Genomic DNA, 17815 nt, shown 5'->3' with positions numbered 1-17815 from the left:
GAAATTCACAAATTTGGCTGCCACGTTCGCCTGATCTTTCAGATCACAATTACTTCCTGTGGAGACATCTGAAGAAGCGGGTGTTCATGAACAAACTGCGTATACTTGAGCAGCTCAAGGAGAATGTCCGTGCAGAAATTCTAGCACTAGACATTCACACACTAACTAATGTTATGGACAATGCAATCGAAAGAGACTGACTTTGCAAGCAGCAAACAGAGCCAATTTAAAAGATGATATCTTCGTACCTAGTCAAAAAAATCTCCATACATTAAGTAATAAATTGTATGCAATATCATTGAAATTGGTTCATTAAAAAAAAAGTTATTGATTCCTCAAACTCTACTCTGAAATTTGGCCCACACTAAATGTTATATATATATATATATATATATATATATATATACACACAAATATACATACACACACACACACATAAAAAGTTCAACCTCTGAATTATAGGGTTTTACATATCAAGATATAATAGTAATCATATGTTCCTTAGCAGGTCTTAAAATCAGGGAACTACAACTTCAGATGAACAACACATGACTTATTACACTGTGTCACGATTTAACAAAAATAAAGCCAAAATGGTGAAGCCATTACACCTTATGATTCAATAGCTTGTATAACCACCTTTAGCAGCAATGACATGAAGTATTAGTTTTCTGTATGACTTTATCAGTCTCTTACATTGTTGTGGAGGAACTTTAGCACAGTCTTCTTTAGAACGTTGTTTCAGTTCTTTGAGGTTTGCTGGCATATGTTTATGCACAGCTCTCTTAAGGTCCCGCCACAACATTTAAATCTGGTTGAGGTCTGGACTGTGAATGGGCCATTGAAACACTTTGAATCTTTTCTTTTTCAGCCATTCAGTTGTGGATTTGCTGGTGTGATTGGGATCATTGACCTGTTGCACGATCCAATTTCAGCCAAGCTTTAGCTATCGGACAGATGCAGGGCCACCTTTAATGCAGGGCAAACGGGGCAGCTGCCCCAGGCTCTGTCACTGTTGGGGGTCCAAGGCAGCTGCCCCGTTTTCCCACTGCCCGCAACAGTGTCTTTTGGGGTCGCCGATCCCAAAATAAATTGTTATGGGCAGCGGGCCCACACACTATGGGGGCCCATCGGGTGGCCCATGCGCTTGAAAAGCGCTGCTGGGCTCCTTGCTTTTCGGCAGCCAGCTGGGAGGAAGTGACAGCCGTGTGTCACTTCCTCCCACAGAAACAGGAGCCGCATGGGAGGAAGGAGGACCAGCTGTTCTGGAAGGGGCCAAGCCGGGAGAGAGCCAGAGCTTAACTCCCAGCCACCCCAGCCAGTCCACTGGACCCCAGGAAAGCCAACATCCAGGAAAAAGTAAGAAACTGGAGGGTGGTTTTTAAATTTTGCATGAGTGTCTGAGTGTGTGTGTGTGTCAGTAAGTCTGAGTGTATGTGTGTTTCAGTATGGCTGTCTGTGTGCGTCTCTGTGTCAGTAGGTATCTGTATGTGTGTTTGTATCAGTGTGTATATGTATGTGTGAATGTTTGTATCTGTGTATCTGCATGTGTGTATCTGTGTGTGTGTGTGTCTATGTATCTATATGTAGTTGATGTGTATCTGTATGTTCTCGTTGTCTGTGTGTGTGTGTGTGTGTGTCAGTGTGTGTATGTATCTGTATGCGGTCAGTGTGTATCTGCATGCGTGTCAGGTTGTATATTTGTGGGTATCTATATGTAGTCAGTGTATGCATTTTTGTATCTGTGTGTGTTTGCATTGTATGTATGTGTATCTGTATGTGGTCAGTGTGTATCTGTACCTGCATGTGTGTATCTATATGTAGTCTGTGTATGTATCTTTGTATCTGTGTGTGTGTGTGTGTGTGTATCTGTATGCATTGTATGTTCTCATTGTATGTATGTGTATCTGTATGCGGTCATTTTATCTGTTTGTCTGTATCTGCATGTGTGTCAGTGATGGTATCTGTGTGTATATGCATCTGTATGTTCTCATTGTGTGTATCAGTGTATCTATATGTAGTCAGTGTGTGTATCTTTGTATCAGCATGTGTGTCAGTGTGTGTATCTGTATGAGGTCATTGTGTATATCTGTGTATCATTGTATCTGTCTGTGTATCTGTATGTGTGTCAGTGTGTTCTCATTGTGTGTATCTGTATCTATATGTAGTTAGTCAATGCGTGTATCTGTGTGTCTATGTATCTGCATTTGTGTCACTGTACCTGTGTATCTGCATGTGTCAGTGTGTGTATCTATATGTAGTTAGAGTGTGTAATTTTGTATCTGCATGTGTGTTTGTATCTGTGTATATGCATGTGTGTTTCAGGTTATGTATCTTTGTCAGTGTGTATCTGTATATCTGCATGTGTATCACAGTGTGTGTGGCAGAGTATGTGTATATGTGCATACATCTCAGTATTCAAACACACTCCTGCATTGAAACATTAACACTACATACAAACACACCTCTGTGTTAAACACCAAGGCACCACGAACGAACACACCCCTACATTCACACGAACATACTCCATACAAAACATGCTAACATTCAAACACTGCTCATTGCTAAAAACAACCCTGCAAGCATGGGACAATGATAGATCCCCAGCTGTCAAAGCATTGTTGGAATTGTATGACAGATGGGGATCTACCGTATGGCCACCCTTGCGATAGCAGGGCACAAAAGAAGCATTGCACCAGTACCCTTTCTAGTTTAGTTCTGCCACTACATTACAGTGGAGGGCGTGACTGTATGCCAGTGAGTGGAGTGGTGGAAGGGGGCCCAAGCAAATGCTTGCCCAGGGTCCAATAAGTAAAATAGGGCCCTGGACAGATGGCCTCACCTTTCACTCTAGTATACTTTGGTACATGATCGAATCAACGAATGCAAGATTTCCAGGTCCTCTGGCTGCAAAACAGGTCCAAATCATCACCCCTCCACCACTCTGCTTGACAGTTTAGTTTTCGCCAAATGTGGCACTGTGCATTACAGCCAAACATCTCCACTTTGATCTTGTCTGTCCAAAGGATGTTGTCCTAGATGTTTTATGGTTTGTTCAGATGAACTTTTGCAAACCTAAGATGTGCTGCCATGTTCTTTTTAGAGAGAAGAGCTTTTCTCCTGGCCACCCTTCTAAACAAACCATACTTGTTCAGTCTTTTTCTTATTATACAGTCATGAAATGTAACATTTAATTTTTTTTTATAATTCATATATGAGCAGTAAGAGTGTACTTTTTTCACAGATGGCTTCTCCATTTTGGGTTTATCTTTGCTAAATCGTGACATGGCTGTTCACCTGTGGTTGTATTTACCTATATTTAAGACCTACTAAGGAACATAAATACACACACACACAAACACACACACGCACTACATAATAAAACTAAAGTTTTATTTACAAAGCAACAATATTGCAATAGAAGGTATCTGCACTTTATTTTATATTTCAAAATTATTTTAATATAAATAAACGAGTCACAATTGTGAATACATGTATTGATTACTAAATTCCATTTTTAACCTCTGGTTTGTTTCAGAAAGGATCAGCCATGTCCAATTTTTTTTTGGTAGGACGCATAAAACAGAACAGGTAATATAAGCAGGACTCTTCAATTATAACATGTAAGCAACCACTTTATATCCAGTCATCACTGGAATGTATTGTAATGTCATGTATGCTTTAGTACTTAAAATAGCTGGGATATAAAAATCAAACATGACATTAAATAATATTACACATACTTTGCAAATTTAGTTTTGAAAAACAAAACTCTATTATGATTCACCAATAAGCAAACAGACTAAAAAGATAGGTCTATAACCATGGTGGGTGTAATTATTGTAAATAAATACGTGTTCTGCACACACTGATGCTTCTACCAGAACAGGCAACAGTCTAAACCTGCCTATACAGCCCCAAATGTATTACTTTGTTAATGGGGCAAACAGTAGACAAAGCACATAAATGACACCTTAACTAAATAAAAATAGCTGTACAAGTTGCAAAAGGAATCCAGGATTAGGAAAAAAAAAATATTGCAGTATAGATATATTCAAACAAATATTATAGTGTTAGGAATACACATTTGTATTCATCATGCTATAGTGTCCTATTTTGCAATCTTGATGATCTCAGCCAATATAATAAGAAAGCATTGGGAGACTAGTGTCCATGCGCAACAAAATGCTGCAACAATCAGAGGGTCTAGGAGTTTTACTTGGCTATGCCAAGTAAAGTGTCTTAAGCTTTAACCAATTCTTCTAGTTTGCATTTGGTACTAAAGTGCTTTACGTTAAACATTGAACATATATCGAACTTGGTATAACGCTCTATGTTTTTCCTAATACATTGCACAGCTCTTATTGCATTGAGGAAAAAGTCATTCACAGTAATTAGTTTGTACATACAAGAGAAATACTCATCTGGCACGTTAGTGGGTCTCAAGCGTGCAGCTGGACCTGATATCACAATGTATTCTTTGGAAGGCTTTACATAGGATGGTTGAAGAAATGCAACAGTTTCACAACTGAATTGCTCCATCCCTAAATAAAATAATTTTATCTGAATTAGAAATGATATGCCAAGACTAGTGAAACAATGACATGCACATGAATGCCATTTTCATAACTCCACCTAAAATGGCTATCTGCAGCATATCTCCATAACCTTTCAAGGTTATTTACTAAATGGTGAGTTATTGGTAATTCAGAGTGAATTTCAAATATTAGGCAAAAATAACCAAACTGAAAACCTAGTGGACTATTGACTGACTCATTTTTCCAATCTCAGTATTTTAATCAAACATTTTAAATTTACTTTAAAGTCACAACAATATCATGAAATCCAAATGGCAAACTTTAAGCAAAAACTGTCAAGTTGCGAATATAGTTTATTTATTTTCCAAATGTTCAGTGTATTACAATTTTTGTTTAGCAAATAAACCTTATTGACTTCAGTGGCAACTCAGACTTTCCACAAGTAACTCAGTATATAATGCAGTATAATGACTCGTACTAATTAGCTGCAACATATTGTGGATTAAATCATGTCTTAACGAAATCAAGAAGTGAGAGTCTAGCATACCTAAGTTCACATCCCAATTGAAGTCAGTGAGGTCCACTGAAGTCAGTCAGTGAAGAGAAGAATAGTTGGTAGAGGAGTGTGAAGGGGGAATTTGGAAAGAATAGTAATGGGAATGTGGGTATGCAGATGTTTTGAGAGGAGGGGCATGCCATGAATTGGGCAGAGGGTCTAAATCTATTAGATCTGTGTTAGGCAGACAGTCTGACCTAGTAAAGAGGTCTTCATTGGTGTGAGGAGGAGGAAGTCAAAAATATTAAAACCTTTAAAATTGGGTTTGTGAGCAAAATCCTAATATCTCTATTATTGAACTTTGTAGAAGCATATTTCATGTTTTTATGGAACCTTCTGTCTACATTAAATGGAAAAGGATCTATATAGTATAAAAACCCAGGATTGCCATCGTGGTACTCTCCAGTTGTTAAATCACAACTTTCATGACCATCAATCAGTATTGTGTATGAACACAAGCTGGATGTACATAATAAATCCGTAATTCTTAACCTGTTAATGGGACCAACATCTCAAATATGTCCAAGGTTATTTGAGACCTTTCCTACAATGTTAAATTTAATTTCGTAACCTATTCCTCCATTTAAATAGAATGTGTAAATAAGCCAAGTTCTGCTGCTTTAGACTCTCCAGCGTCAGTGGAATCTATATTGCACTTACAAAAGCAAATGCTTCTACAATTACCAATTTATTGTGGGAAATTACTAAGTGACTGTTTCAAACATTGGCAACCCACTGAAATAGCATAAAGACTCAATTTTGGGTGTCAACCAAGGAATTACGAATGTTCAGTATTCAAAGCCTTAAGGATGTTATAAACCTATAAGACAGCCTAAGCTACAGGTCTGTACACCTCCTCTGAGCTTTTTAAACTTATAATAAAAATTCCTGCCCATTATAGATTCAATTTGGTATCACTTAGAGTCTCTGTGTATAAGCAATAAAATGTTGGAACTTTTTCTCTTACCATGATCTGACAAAAGGATGATGTTAATACATTTGTCTAGCTGGATCTGCTTCAGGCCATCCATTAGCATTCCAATGATATTGTCTACATTCATTAGTGCTTTTATTACCTGAAATAGAACATACATTCTATATAAAAACACACACATTTTCATATACCAACTTGTACAGACCATCGATGTTATATAATTTAAATATTAGGCTGTTTTCTCACCAAAATGACTGCTACAGTTTCTGAACTCTATAGTGAATTGAGGTACTGTCCAAGTGAAGCTGTAGTACACAACCTGAATTTGACTGGTTGCTTACGTGTGTTTTCCAACCAGAAATATATTTGTTCATGGATAATTTCCATTTATTACATATGGTTTATAGTTTTGCTTGTTTTAGAGGAGATGTGTAATAATATGTATCCATATATTTAATGTGGCGCTGTCAACCTCTCCTCCCCCCACCCTGACGGCTGCAGGGAATGGGCTTTGTTTTTGGAGGGTCCTGCTGTCTCTCAGGATCCTTCATAGACCTCAATGCTGCACTCTCACATCTGTAAGAGTTCAGCAGTGATGTTAGCTCCTGGTGCTGAGATGCAAAAAGCTAAAGAGGACCTGCTGGAGAAATATGGCAGCGACCCCAAAGACTACTTTACTTGTAGAATTCTGCAAAGTCCCCAGATGGTGACAATGTCACTTTAAAATGTGCTTGTGGGTTCAGAAAAATACAAATGAAAAGTAAAATTCCAGACTGCTGTATTCAACTCTACCCTGGAACAAATTGTCTCAATCTTGGCTCTTTGTCAATTATTTTTATACGTTCCACCCTTTGCACCTGTTTACAGTGAAGGAGAAATAAAATCAATATTTCTGTTTTTTCTCCAATGCAAAGTGTGCCCTGCTTGTGCCTGAACTGAACTCTGATGCTAACTGCATTACATTTCATAGAAAGGTTAATGAAAAAGGTTAACAAATGTTATGTCACTTTCACTGTTTTATTGACTGTTGTGATTTACAGAGAAGTGATAGGTCCTCTATAATTACCTCTCTATTCCTAAAGTAATTGGTCAACAATTCCTTAAGAGTGAGCACTAACTGCACAGTTACACAAGGTTCAGATCAGAGATTTAGTTATGCCAGCACTCCATTAGAAGTGAAAAGGACCACGACTAGCAAAAAGTAAAATACAATAATATATAATACTGCTACATCATTAGAACATTAAAACAATTTACAGTAATAAAAAGCAAACACTCACCTGACCACTGACTGGACCATACATGTGCCCTGAGGAGTCAGGTTCTTCTAAATACAGAGTGTAAAAGTGTGGTCTAAATCAAACGGCACCAAGAATTACACATGCTTGTCAATCATTTTGCATTTGCCTTATGTCACACATTACTATGCCATTAACATGATCTATACTTTTAGAATTCACAGTTACACTAACAGAAGCAAGATTAATTAATTACATTGGACTATATTTGATATAAATTTGATACAAATGATCAGTCATTAAATGCCCTCTATCATGTTGATCATTGTAGATAACGTAATGGTCAAAACATTCTTTTAACTGTCACTTTTGCCACCTATTGTGATACTATAACTTCTTAAAATGGACACTAAGTACCATAACCACTATTGCTGTCAGCTGACGCTCTGAGTCAACAAATCCTGCCCACACCTGGTGTAAATTGGTATAAAAATGTGAACTTCTGTTTCATAATAGCAACTTAAACCGTTAAGGATGTTGATTGCCTGACACAGAAAGTATTAAAGAATATGTGAATGGTTTGACAGGTTACCACTGGACAGGGCCCATGGACTCGTAAAACCATAGTGCTTAGAGAGTGTTCCTTAACATTGAAGATGCACACTTTACTTACACCACATTCAATTTAAAGGCACAGAGTCCTGGCACTCTCCCCCATATAAGTAGTGGAACAGTATGACTTCTTACCTGGGGTCCGCAAGGCACCGCTCCCAAACTAGTCTAAGCCACTCTGAAAGTTGGAAGCTATTTCTTAGGAGCTCCAGTCATCTCTCCTGAACTGCACCCTGCAGTGAAGGATTAGATCAACAGCTGATCACTCTCAGCCTCTGAGTGCTTAGAGAGCTTCCAGCTCTCACATGGCTATAGTGGAGGCAGTGAGTAGTGCCCAGCTGGACCCCATGCAAGAAGTAAAACCGTTCTATAATTATGGAAGGGTCCTCTTGGCACCATAAACACTAATTATAGTTATGGTGCTGCCTTAGTGTGTTCTTTTCACCAGACAAAAGCAATTTGTGAAGTTTTAATGATTCAAAGGAAGATCATACAATATATTGTAAATTGAAAGTGAAATGGATATATGCATGGAATACACATCAAATATATGTTTGGTAAAAATAAGGCAGACAATAAGACTTTCCACCACAATTTCATGACTTTTGTATACTTTTTTTAGGGTGGAGGTTCAGATCATAATTCATCAAGGCAAAGGGAATAGGAACCAAGAATAGGAACCAAAGAATATGCTACATGCTAGCACACCCCATAAAGCAACACAGAACTATACATTGTTTTTCAATCAACAAACATCTGCTATTGAAACAATGCCCTTGAAATTCTATTCTTTGCTACAATATTATCAGAAGGCAAACAAATCTATTTTTTTCTTTTTTGACCTTTAAACAGTTCGACACAGAGCACTAAACAAATATTCGCATATACCATACATCTGCCCATGTTTAATCAAAGCATAATGGAGAATTTATTTATATTTTAATACTTTAAATTATATAGTATGGTTTTGACCAAGTTAGAAACCAAATCATGTCTTCTAAATACTGCATATATTCATTAGGGAACACCACCTGTGCAGTATAGAAATTTCTGCCAGTAATTAAAAAAAAAAAATTGTTAATAGTAACTGTAAGGGTGTATGAATAATACATTATACATATGTATAATATAGTTCAATGTAGGATACCTTCTACTAGTACTGTGCCAAACAAGATCTGTAAAGCGGCACTGTCATGGCCAAAATTCCCCTCCCGACTCCACTACATCTAATTGCCCCCCCCTCCGGTTACCCCAAAATGCCCCTACACCCCCATATTACCCATTTTTTCATCTTCATTTCTTCATCTTCAAGTCCCTGTGGGACACGTCATCTGCCCACACTAGATAGCGCTGTAAAATTCCCGTGCGTGCAGAGTTAAGCACTTGGGCATTCGCTATTGTCCAAAAATCGATCAGGAATTTTGTCTAATTCGTCAGAAAGACGAAGGAATGAATAGAAATTTCAGACGAGGGAGCTACCGGCGCGCTGCTCCTTCCATGTAATATGTAAAAATAGAAGCGGCAAGGAGCTGTGCTTCCCACCACTTCTAAGCCCCCCCATGTCCTCCTCACTCTATGGGGGTCAATATGAACCCCATATAAGCATAAGGCATCTGTGGATGCCCCCCTTTCCAACAAATGGGCATCATCTATTAACTAGTGGGGGGGACATAGTGTGGGGGCTATGCAACTAAACTGGTGGCATACGGTCCCCTCACTGCGGCAGGTGGGGGCCCTGAATAACAATGGGGGGGGGAGGACCTGTTGTCCTCCCCCTGGCCCCCACCCATTAACAGGCGGGTGAGGGCTCTAAAAGGCAATAGGGAGACCCATTGTCTCCCCACCCCACACCCACCCATGAGCAGGTGCTTTATTTTTTATTTTTTATAACAGTGAGCAGCCACGGGCTGCTCGCTGTTTACTAAACATGCCCCTACTTGCGATATAGGGAGTAGGGGGAGATTAATGACAAATACGAAGTAATTTTTACTTAGTATTAGTAAAGTTGTCTGAAAGACCAATCTTGGTCTTTCAGCCTTTTGGTAGATAGCTCCCTAATACCATGGGAATTAGGGAGCCATCCACTAAAGCGGCACGCAGCACGGATCGGAATTTCATTCATTAGAATTAAATTTCGAACCGACCTAAAAGTACAGATTGTCATCCTAATGTGAATGATCAATCTGTTCTCATTTTGTTAGGATGAAAATCGGTAGGTTTGCCGGCATTCTGTCTAATTGACAGGACGTTCAGGAATAGTGAAAGGAGGTATCACAAGATCACGGAGGAAAGGTGAGGGAAATTGCTCTGACCACAGGAAATGGAGCACACCTTGCTCCTCCGCTGGTCAAAGCTGGTCAAGCTCCATTGAGGATGATCTGTGCTGAACAGGGAGGCAAATTTGGGAACCTTGGTGTTCTCTTTTCTTGCCAAAAGGTCTACGACGGGCATTCCAAATCTCTATTATTAGAACATTGAATATCCTTCGATTTATGGACCATTCTTTCTGATCTCATTTCCCTCTGCTGAGGTCATCGGCGATGACATTGTCGATGCCCTTTATGTGGACCGCAGAGATGTCTTCTAAGTGAGCCTGAGCCCATCACACAACCGAAACAGACTTTCCACTCTGGTGCCACCTTGTCTGTTCATGTAAGAGACCACTGTGTTTTTGTCTGACTGTATTCTTACGGGCCTCTTTTCTATCCAAGATCTGAATCGATGAAGGGCGTGAAGAACTGCCTTCAATTCTCTGTAATTTGTTGACCTGTTTTTGTCTTTTGTGGACCAAGTACCTTGGCACATTAATGAATTTAGATGAGCGAACGCGGCATGAGTTTGATGCATCTGTGGTGACGATCACCCATTCTTTTGGTCTAAAGGTCAGACCTGCCAAAAGGAAACTAAGTTTTCCACCAGTTTAACCAAGCTTTCACCTGAGGAGATATCTGGAGATACAAATCTAAGTCTTCCTCTCTTTTTGACCAAGAAGAGAGGATTTCCCACTGAAGTGGCTTTATTTCTGATTTTGCCCATTTGACTGCAGGAATTGATGAGGTTAGACATCCCAGAACACTCATTGCCTGTCTTATATGATAACAATCTCTTTTCTGTAAATCAGACAGTTTTTTTCCGGATTGTCTTTCTTTTGTCTGTAGTCAGATGTAGAGATAACCTTCTTGAGCATATGTCGAATACCAGGAATTCTATTTTTCTTGAAGGAAGTAGAATCGACATCTTTAAGTTCAGCATCCAACCGAAGCACTTGGATTGTGAACCGAACCTTTTCCAACAGCAAACTTCTGGAATTTGCTTTAAGCAGCCAAACTGAATGAGCTTGACGCCCCACTCCCTTAGATAAGCTGTTATAGGCGTAAGAACTTGTAAATATTCTTGGAGCTGATGACAGCCCGAAGGTAAACTGGAAATGTAAAATCTCTTTTCCCCTTTTTATGGCGAATCTCAGGAATCTTTTTGAGGTAACTGCCATAGGGATATGAAGGTAAGCATCCCTGAGATCCAACTTCACCATAAAATCCCCTTTCCGAAGAATCTGAGTTACAGAAGTAATTGTTTCCATTCTGAACCTTTGGTAAGGAAGAAACTCGTTCACATTTTTTTAAATCTAGGATCGGCCGAAAGGAATGGTCTGGTTTCGAGATTAGGAAGAGTCTTGAGTAGACCCCTTAGAATTCCCGAGTCACTGGAACCTTTTTTATGACCCCTTTTTTTTTAATAGCAGAACCGACTGATGACATGGAGAATCCTTTCTTACCAGCATCCAGCTTCTAAAGGGAAACACCACAGCATTTATATGCCCATGGATTAAAATCCGGAGCCATTTCCTGGAAGTTCCGGTTCACGCGTGCGGAGGCAAACGGCCTGTAGCATCATGAAGGTGTCCCCTGGCCCGCCCATAATCACAAAGCCGCAACATACTCAGTGTAACAAATACCTGAACGGGCTCCGGGATCTCCATGAACAGAGCCATGTCGCTCAGCCTACCACCCGGGCGGCTATCGAACTTCTTTCCCAGACATCAACCTGTGTGACTCACCTCAAGTAGACACTTGATCCGTCCCATGCTGGGACAAGGAAGAACTGAGGTGGGTTTGCCGGTTGAAGCCCTTTATGGGATAAGTGGGAGGGACTTTTAATTAACTCCTCTCTTGTAGATGCTTGTCCCAATTAAGGAGGCACAACCCACAGGTACTGCCACCATTTGCCATAAAAAATACATCATACAAAATAGTCTAATACTTTCGCTTATGTTTTAAAGAGAACTAGAGCAGACAGGAAGAAATGAAGAACAGATCCTGAAAGAGGAAGAGAATAGTAAGTGATTAGGGAAAGGTAAGTTCGGCATGACAGTGCCGCTTTAAGTCATCGGTGTGCCAGTCCTATCTATTTACTTCATTTTATTTATTTTTTAACCCCTTAACGCCGTTACGGCGTGCTATGCCGTCACGGGTTAAGTGGGCTTTAACGCCGTTATGACTGCATAGCACGCCGTAACGGCTTGCAGCCCCAGGAGGTAAGTTATACTTACCTCCGCCGCGATCCGCTTCGGGAGGACTGCCTCACAGCCCAGGCAGCCCTCCCACGGCAAATGAGGCCCCCGGGGGCCATGTGATCGCTCTCAAAGAGCGATCACATGGCCCCCTATAGCTGGCTGTGGATATGCCAGCAGGGGGACTGTTTGAAATATCAGACAGTCCCCCTGCTGGTGGGAAGAATTAAAAAAAATAATTAGACATGTGTAAAAATAAAATAAATGCATTTTTATATATATATAATATGTATATATATTATATATATAATATATATACATATTATATATATGTAACGTCATACAAAGTGTATTTTAATATTAATATAAGTATATATATTAATATTAAAATACACTTAGAATGACATTACATATATATAATATGTATATATATTATATATATAATAGATGTACATATATATATTATATATAAATACGTATAATTAAAATAATAAATAAATTAAATAATAAAATAAATAAATAAAATATTGAAACAAAATTTAATATAAATTATATATGCATATGTAATTTCATTCTAACTGTATTTTGTTATTAATATATATATATATCGGTAACAAAATACACTTAGAATGACATTCTATATATATCCATCTATATATAAAATACAAATAACCGCAAATATATATATATAGATAAATACATATAATTACATAAAAGATTACATTAGTATACACGTAGAATTTAAATACCTATAAATGCATATATATTAAAATTCTACATGTATATTTAAATAATCTTTTAACGTAATTATGTGATTTGATTAATTAAAATTTGATTGACATGCACGACAACACAGGGAGAAAGTGCAGAGAATTTAATTCGCAAGCACTATATTTGACCCTGTAACTCTCCAAGACACCATAAAACCTGTACATAGGGGGTACTGTTTTACTCGGGAGACTGCGCTGAACTCAAATATTCGTGTTTCAAACTGGTAAATTGTATTACAACGATGATATTTTAAGTAAAAGTGACGTTTTTTGCATTTTTTACAAGCGAACTGCACTTTTATGGTCTATATTATTGTTGTAATATGTTTTACTGTTTTAAAACACTAATATTTGTGTTTAGTGAAGTCTCCCGAGAATAACAGTACCCCCCATGTACAGGTTTTATGGTGTTTTGGAACGTTAGAGAGTCACATATAAGGCTTGCATTTCATTTTTTTCACATTGAAATTTGCCAGATTGGTTATGTTGCCTTTGAGAGCGTATGGTAGCCCAGGAATGAGAATTACCCCCATGATGGCATACCATTTGCAAAAGTAGACAACCCGAGGTATTGCAAGTGGGGTATGTCCAGTCTTTCTTAGTAGCCACTTAGTCACAAACACTGGCCAAATATTCGTTTTTTGCTTTTTTCACACAAAAACAAATATGAACGCTAACTTTGGCCAGTGTTTGTGACTAAGTGGCTACTAAAAAAGACTAAACATACCCCACTTTCAATACCTTGGCTTGTCTACTTTTTCAAATGGTATGCCATTATGGGGGTAATTCTCATTCCTGGGCTACCACACCGTCTCAAAGGTAACATTACCAATCTGGCAAATTTCAATTTGAAAATGTAATGTTCTATATTTGACCCTGTAACTTTCCAAAACAACATAAAACCTGTTAATGGGGGGTACTGTTGTACTCGTGAGACATCGCTGATTACAAATATGTGCATTTTTTTTGCAGTAAAACCTAACAGTATTATGACATTCACAGTTAAAATGTCAGACGGAAATGCAAATGTAAAAAAAAATCTTATTTTCTCACATTTTTTTTACTTTTATTCATAATAAATGATGTTCCATATATGAATAGTTAATGATAGATTAAAGCCCTGTTTCTCCTGAACAAAATGATATATAATAAGTGTGGGTGCATATAATTTGAAAGAGGGGAACTACGGGTGAACAGAAACATAGCGCAAATTCCAGTTTTTGTTTACGTTTTGTTTTGATCAGAACGTGCACTATTGACTCCGTCCTGAAGGGGTTAAATCGAGGTGTGCTTGTTACTGTATTCTGCTTGTGTTGTTTACGGATGCCTCAGATGCTTTGTATGTAGTGTTGAATTTGTGTGTATCTGAGCTGTTATCTTGTATATGTCCATGAGTAGTGATAGTCAGTATGAAACTTAAGAATGTGGGCTGTGTATGGGGAAGAGAAAATGTTACTTGCGCTTTCTCCTTAATCCCTATGTATATTTAGACAAATGGAGGTCATTTAGTTGCTCCAATGGCCATTGGAGGGATGCCCGCCTGCCAACGTCAAGGCAGACCCCCCTAAGCGGGTCCTAACACTGACCCTTCAGCCTGCTTCCTTGAGCTTCTGGCAAAGATATCTCTAATGAGACAGAAAGGGGTATTTTTTATATACACCCCTTTACTTATTAACCCTTAATAGGGAACACATGGGATGGGTAGCTGCTACCCATCCCATGTGTTCCCTATTAAGGGTTAATAAGTAAAGGGGTGTATATAAAAAATACCTCTTTCTGTCTCATTAGAGATATCTTTGCCAGAAGCTCAAGGAAGCAGGCTGAAGGGTCAGTGTTAGGACCCGCTTAGGGGGGTCTGCCTTGACGTTGGCAGGCGGGCATCCCTCCAATGGCCATTGGAGCAACTAAATGACCTCCATTTGTCTAAATATCCATAGGGATTAAGGAGAAAGCGCAAGTAACATTTTCTTTTCTTTGGTTTTTACTATATATTGGGGCTGATGTGTGTTGTAGTCCTTGCTGCTTAAGCGCAGGACTTCTCTTTTTGTATGTGTATGGGGAAGGCTTGTGGAATTGTATGTGGATGATCAGCTATGCTGTGTTTTTAGGGACTGTGTGTCTTAGTGTGTGGACTGTTTGTATTATTTGTATGAGAGAGAAGCTTTTTCTGCAGTTCTGTGTATATCAGTGTGGTGACTTCCCAGGGATCCAGAGGCTGGCCAGATACTGGTAAATGGCAGGAGCTGCGATAGCTGCTGTGGGCAGCTCTACTCCATTGTGGATTCATGGTGACAAGTGCTGGGAGGAAGTGATCTGAGATCACTTCCTCTAAGTGCTGAAATGTGTAAATTGTAGATTGTCACTCACTACCTGCAATCACTGCTTGGGTTGCACTAGCATATATCTGAAGTGCCACTGGAACTCCTGATAGGTCACAGCTGGTTTGTCTCTGGCAGCCTTGAATGCTGTGCAAAGGCATCTTAAGTACCATACATGGTGCATGTGCCATGGGTTGCTGACCAGACCACTGATATAGTAAACATACACGTTTACAGGAATTACAAACTACCTAGTTTTATTAATTTATTTTTATAGGCAGATATTTATATAATATAAAGATTGTTTTCCCTATTGAAATGGGGAACTAATCAAGGACAAAATTAAGATTAGTGGTAATTACACTCCAAAATTGCAGGTGCTGTCATTTCAAAATCTACAATTGTGCTTGCTTTCATTTCACCAAAATTTGAGTGTTTAGAGAATAAATCTCAAAGTACATAACTTTACATCTTTCTCATCCCTCATTTAATAATCAAGCGAAAAACCAAACATCATGAACATTCTCCAGGAGGAAGCAAATCAGAGCCCACCCTTTAACTTCAACATTACACTACACTGTCACAAATCAATAACCCTTACACCATACTACCCTAAACTTTACCCGAACACTACATAGTAACAATGCCCACCTAGCTTACATCCACATTTTACACTCAACCAAAACTAATAACTAATCCATTTTGATTTAAAAAAAACACAGCAATATAATGACATCTCAAAGTGTGTATATACACACACACACACAAAATAGGACTCATGGAACTTCACATTTGTTAGGCAACACGCAAATATAAAAAGTGAAATGGATTATTTTTACCTTTCATTTTCAGGCAGACTAAGCCATTTAAGAACACTTGAGACTCTTTGCTCGAATGGAACCGATCTATAGAAAAAGAAAATTATAACACTGTTTTTATAGGATTTTCAGTGTGAATTCAGTGCAGTGAGTCTCTAGCCAGCATGTAAAAACTTGTTAAGAAATAGCCAAGCTGTGATACTAGCTAAGTATGTTTCTAAAACATTTTTTGCAATTCTGCTATTCTTGCACAAAGTCAATGTTTAGTGATTAATTAAATGTCAAAGACACCAATTATGACCTTTCTTATCACTAATTTGCTGTTCACGAGGAAAACAAAAAACCTTGTAGTAACCAGGAGTAAAACTAAATGCATTCTGCAACTGTAGAAGAAAAGCAGTTCTAATTCATCACAAATGTAGGACATTCAATATCTTTCCATCCTCATTATCATGTTATTCTTCCATTATCAGTACACTTTAGAAATAATTAAATGTGGCATGTCCTTCTCGATAGAATATGCCAATTTATTAATTAACATTTCCAAATGTCCAACTGTGTTTTGTTGAAGGCTGAAAATCCAGCAATGACATTGTGTATTTTCCTTTTAACAGTGCAAGATATAGTCTACCTCTGGGACTATAACCAGTAATTATGGAATTCATTAAAATAAAGCACAACTATCTATTGAAACATAGGGTTTATAGCTAGCACAATAAATTCGCATGAAAACAAATTTACTCTTCAGGGAATTTAAGAGAAAAACACAATATACATAAATATAGATTCTGAAACGTACATTATGCGTGATAATTTTGGGGAGTGCAGTTTCACAAAAAATCTCCAGAATGTAAAATGATGTCTGGTATTGTCAGGGTACCTGAGGCCTCTACCTCTAAGGGAGGTAGAGACTTGGTGGTTTATCCGTCCAGGCGAGCTGTTTCCTCCGTTCCTCGCGGTTCATCCAGTCACTTAAACACCGGCCGCGAGGAATCCACGTCCTTTTCTAGCAGGACGCTCAATACGTGACGTCATGACGCTATCACGAGCAATCTGTCACTCAAGTGTCCGATATCCAATCGGTACTTGTCAGAGGCGTGATTTCCATCCAGAGCCAGGGTATTTAAGCTTACTCCTTACTTCAGCTCATTGCCCTGTCGTGGTTCTAGCTTGTCTAGTCACTCAGTGCTCTGGTATTCTAGTTAGCTCTATTGGTTTTGACTCGGCTCGTTGTACTACCCTGCTTCTCTGTTATCCCTTGACCCGGCTTGTCTCTCGCTTATCTGTCTTCTCGTTCCCTCGACCTCGGCTTGTCTCTGACTATTCTTTACTCTCGGTACGTTAGTCCGGCCATTCTAAGGCCCGGTATACGTACCTTTCCACTCTTTGTACTCTGCGTGTTGGATCCCTGTCCCGATCCTGACATTACGACAGGGCCAATGGATCCTGCAGGTACAAACAGTCAGCTTGGTTCTTCGGATCCCAGGTTTGACGCCATGGAACATAGGATGGATCAGATGG

The 17815-nt window shown here is 38.8% G+C and overlaps 1 protein-coding gene across 1 annotated transcript in view; it reads right to left on the bottom strand.

The window, feature by feature from the left end:
- ENPP1 (ectonucleotide pyrophosphatase/phosphodiesterase 1) overlaps window positions 1–17815 on the bottom strand; it is a 143254-nt gene that overhangs the window by 54326 nt on the left and 71113 nt on the right. Inside the window, exons 10-13 of the mRNA XM_063443235.1 lie at window positions 16316–16381; window positions 7309–7381; window positions 6062–6170; window positions 4410–4544 (exon numbers count right to left, since the gene is read on the bottom strand). Coding sequence (XP_063299305.1) covers window positions 4410–4544; window positions 6062–6170; window positions 7309–7381; window positions 16316–16381 — 383 coding nt within the window. The remainder of the gene's footprint in view (window positions 1–4409; window positions 4545–6061; window positions 6171–7308; window positions 7382–16315; window positions 16382–17815) is intronic.

Source organism: Pelobates fuscus, chromosome 2, assembly GCF_036172605.1.
Source record: "Pelobates fuscus isolate aPelFus1 chromosome 2, aPelFus1.pri, whole genome shotgun sequence".
NCBI classification, from domain to species: Eukaryota; Metazoa; Chordata; class Amphibia; order Anura; family Pelobatidae; genus Pelobates; species Pelobates fuscus.
This window is presented reverse-complemented; position numbering and strand designations above follow the sequence as displayed.